The sequence below is a fragment of the Elephantulus edwardii genome, unplaced genomic scaffold, assembly GCF_000299155.1.
Source record: "Elephantulus edwardii isolate Elephantulus edwardi_28Jun2011 unplaced genomic scaffold, EleEdw1.0 scaffold00213, whole genome shotgun sequence".
Lineage (NCBI taxonomy): Eukaryota > Metazoa > Chordata > Mammalia > Macroscelidea > Macroscelididae > Elephantulus > Elephantulus edwardii.
Window position 1 is genome coordinate 4,203,020 of NW_006399963.1, and position 3,215 is coordinate 4,206,234.

At 38.8% G+C, this 3,215-nt stretch overlaps 1 protein-coding gene across 4 annotated transcripts in view; it reads left to right on the forward strand.

Moving 5' to 3' along the window:
- The window catches only part of FAM21C (family with sequence similarity 21, member C), a 156,768-nt gene that overhangs the window by 93,214 nt on the left and 60,339 nt on the right, over positions 1–3,215 (forward strand). For all 4 annotated transcript variants that reach the window (XM_006897713.1, XM_006897714.1, XM_006897715.1 and 1 more), the window contains one exon: positions 860–1,032. In XM_006897713.1, coding sequence (XP_006897775.1) covers positions 860–1,032 — 173 coding nt within the window. The remainder of the gene's footprint in view (positions 1–859; positions 1,033–3,215) is intronic.

Sequence of the window (3,215 nt, forward strand, 5' to 3'; positions counted from 1 at the left end):
TATGGTCTCTTCAGGGTATATTCCCAGTAGTGGAATTGCTGGGTCAAATGGTATCTCTATTTGCAACTTTTTGAGAAAGCGCCATTCTGCTTTCCACACCTCTTTCCCTACTCCACCAGCATCTCTTTAGACTTCCACCTATACTATCCAACATATAATTTATATACATATATAACTAATTGACTTTCATATATGTTATTCTTCTGTATTGAATATATTCTTAAATATTCTACTCTCATATATTCAATTTTATATAGTGTATAGAATTGACTCTGTTTTTATGATATCCTTATGATGTTAGTTTACAATTTACTTGCCCTTCAGAGTAAGCTTTAGTATAAATGTACTATGAAGCTAGCTGTAATCATTGTGCCATTGAGTGTTTTTAATATGTATTCACATCATGATCAGTATTTGTTTTGGCAATTGGTTGTTGACTACTGGACACAGGGCAGGAACCTTGATTAGGAGGGGCAGGCAGAGAGAGATAAAGGATAGTCAGGGGAGTTGTGGCTGCATTTAGGGGGGTGGTGTGTGTTTATAAATTCTTTCCAAGCTACTTTGTACTTTGATGCCTTTAAGTTAAAATATCATTTTCCCTCAAAGTTTTTAGAATTGAGAGTTCTTTGGTGCTTTCCCTTGTCATATTGTAAATCTGATACTGAGGAGGACATTGTGACAAGATAATCAGGGGAAGATGGCTCTGAAGAGGGTTTGTTCTGTTTGTTAGATTTGAGAAAGAAGAGCATAGGGAATGACTTTATTTTAAAAGTGGTATGCTTAGTTAAGTATTATAAATTTATTATGTTTCTTAATCTCGGTTGTCATGGAACTTTTCATATATTTATTATTTTTTAAGGACCAGTGGAGTCTTACTAACTCACAGACCAACTGCACCACTGACAGTAAGTCTAAAAGAGAACTTAGGGAGTCTGGGATTGCCCAGGACCAAGAAGCCAAGAAGGTGGTGAAAAAGACCAGTCTCTTTGATATGGATGATGAAGATGATCTGTTCGCCATTGCTAAAGACAGGTGAATAAATCCTTGCATCAGTGTCTATGGTCCCTAGTGACAAGTGTTTGATATGTAAGATGTCATTACTGTGCTACTGCTAATCATTTATTATCCAGTAGCCACACACAGATAACAAAGTGTAGAACTGGCATTTTACTTTGTTAAGAGTTGACATTTTGTTTTTATTTCTTTTCTAAGCATGTTGTTGTTGTTGTTAAGTGCCGTCGAGTCACAGGCGACTCATAGCGACCCTATGAAGGAGAGTCCTCGACGCTTGGGTGACTTTCTTCCTTTCTCCAGGTTCATAGGGTTTCCAGAGGCAAGCTATTATGGAAGTGGATGCCACTCCTCCTTCCAAGATTGTTTTCATCGGGGAGCTCCACCCCACTCTCTGTCCGCATTGGGTAACCAGCCACTTCTAAGCATACTTGATGAAATAATATAAAGTTTGGCCATGGTGAATGTTCTTGTCATTTTGATGAACCATCTGGTCAACCTTGGGCAGTATTTACTGGCCCATGAGCCTGGATTATCCTTTAGCTAATCCAAGTAGTTCATTATTCACCATTGCAAGAACATGGAAACAGCTGAAATGCACAAAACGGATTGAGAAATTATGGTACATTCACAGGATGGAATACTATGCAGCATGCAGGAGCAATGATAATACATAATGTGAGAAAGACTGGAGAGCATTATGCTGAGTGAATTAAAACTGTCTTATAAGGACAAATACTACATGAGACCATTCTATAAAAATTGGAGGATAACTAGTAAAACATATATGGGGACCCAAGGCTGGAAAGGGTAGGAGCAGAGGGGTGAGGATGGCAAGGAGTGAAATAACAGGGTTACATAATTTGGTAGGTGGAGGGAGGGGATAAAGGAAATGGGAAAAATCTGGCAGGGACCTGAAAAAACAGGGTAATGATTTGCATAGCCCAATGGTGATTAATTTTATAAAACATGATGTATGTGAATGATTATATGAAACACAATGTGAGTGAAGAATAGTGTGAAACAATGTATATGAACTTTGTAAGTAAGGAAATATAAATTAAAAATTTTTTTAAAATAATGGAAATTAGCATACAGATCTGTAGGGTAAAGAGAAAGGCAAGCTATAGTTAAAATTTGATGAGATGTTGCTCAGGCAGCGCGGTGCGATGGGCATCTCCCGGGACAACTGGCACAAGCGCCGCAAGACCGGGGGTAAGAGAAAGTTCTACCACAAGAAGTGGAAGTATGAGCTGGGACGCCTGGCTTCCAACACTAAGATTGGACCCACCGTATACACACAGTTCATGTGAGAAGAGGCCACAAGAAGTTCCGTGCCCTAAGACTGGATGTGGGGAACTTCTCCTGGGACTCTGAATGTTGTACTCGAAAAACAAGGATAATTGATGTGGTCTACAATGCCTCCAATAACGAACTGGTCCAAACCAAGACCCTAGTGAAGAACTGCATCGTGCTCATTGACAGCACACTGTACCGCCGGTGAATGAAAACCAACTTTGCGCTACCCCTGGGTCGCAAGAAGGGGGTTAAGCTGACTCCTGAGGAGGAAGAGATTTTAAACAAAAAGAGCAAAGAAAATTAAGAAAAAATACGATGGAAGGAAAAAGAATGCAAAATCAGCAGTTTTCTAAGGAGCAGTTCCAACAGGGCAAGCTTCTTCCATGTTTTGCTTCCCGGCCAGGCCAGTGTGGCTGTGCAGATGGTTATGTGCTAGAGGGCAAGGAGTTGGAATTCTACCTGAGAAAAATCAAGGCACGGAAAGGCAAATAAATCTCCCTCCCATTTTAGCACATGTATTAAAGGTGTTTATTCTAAAAAAAAAAAAATTGATGAGATGTCATAAAAGACACTGATCAATTTTAATTGTTATTAAAAACATATATGAAAGATTGAATGAAAACCAACTTTAAAAGAAACCGAAAAAGATAAAACCTTAGTTCCATTTCCATGAACTATTTATTTACTTGTTGTTGTTAGGTGCTATTGAGTCAGATACGAATCATAGTGACCCTATGAACAACAGGATCTGAACCCTTTTCTATCCTGTGCCATCCTCACACTTCTTGAAAAACAAGACGTGCTTTTTTGGGGTGCACTAGTCTATAGATATCTATGAGGTCAAGTTGGTTTATTGTGTGATTTAATTCTTCAGTATCTCTGTTGAGTTTTTTTCTGGTAGTTCT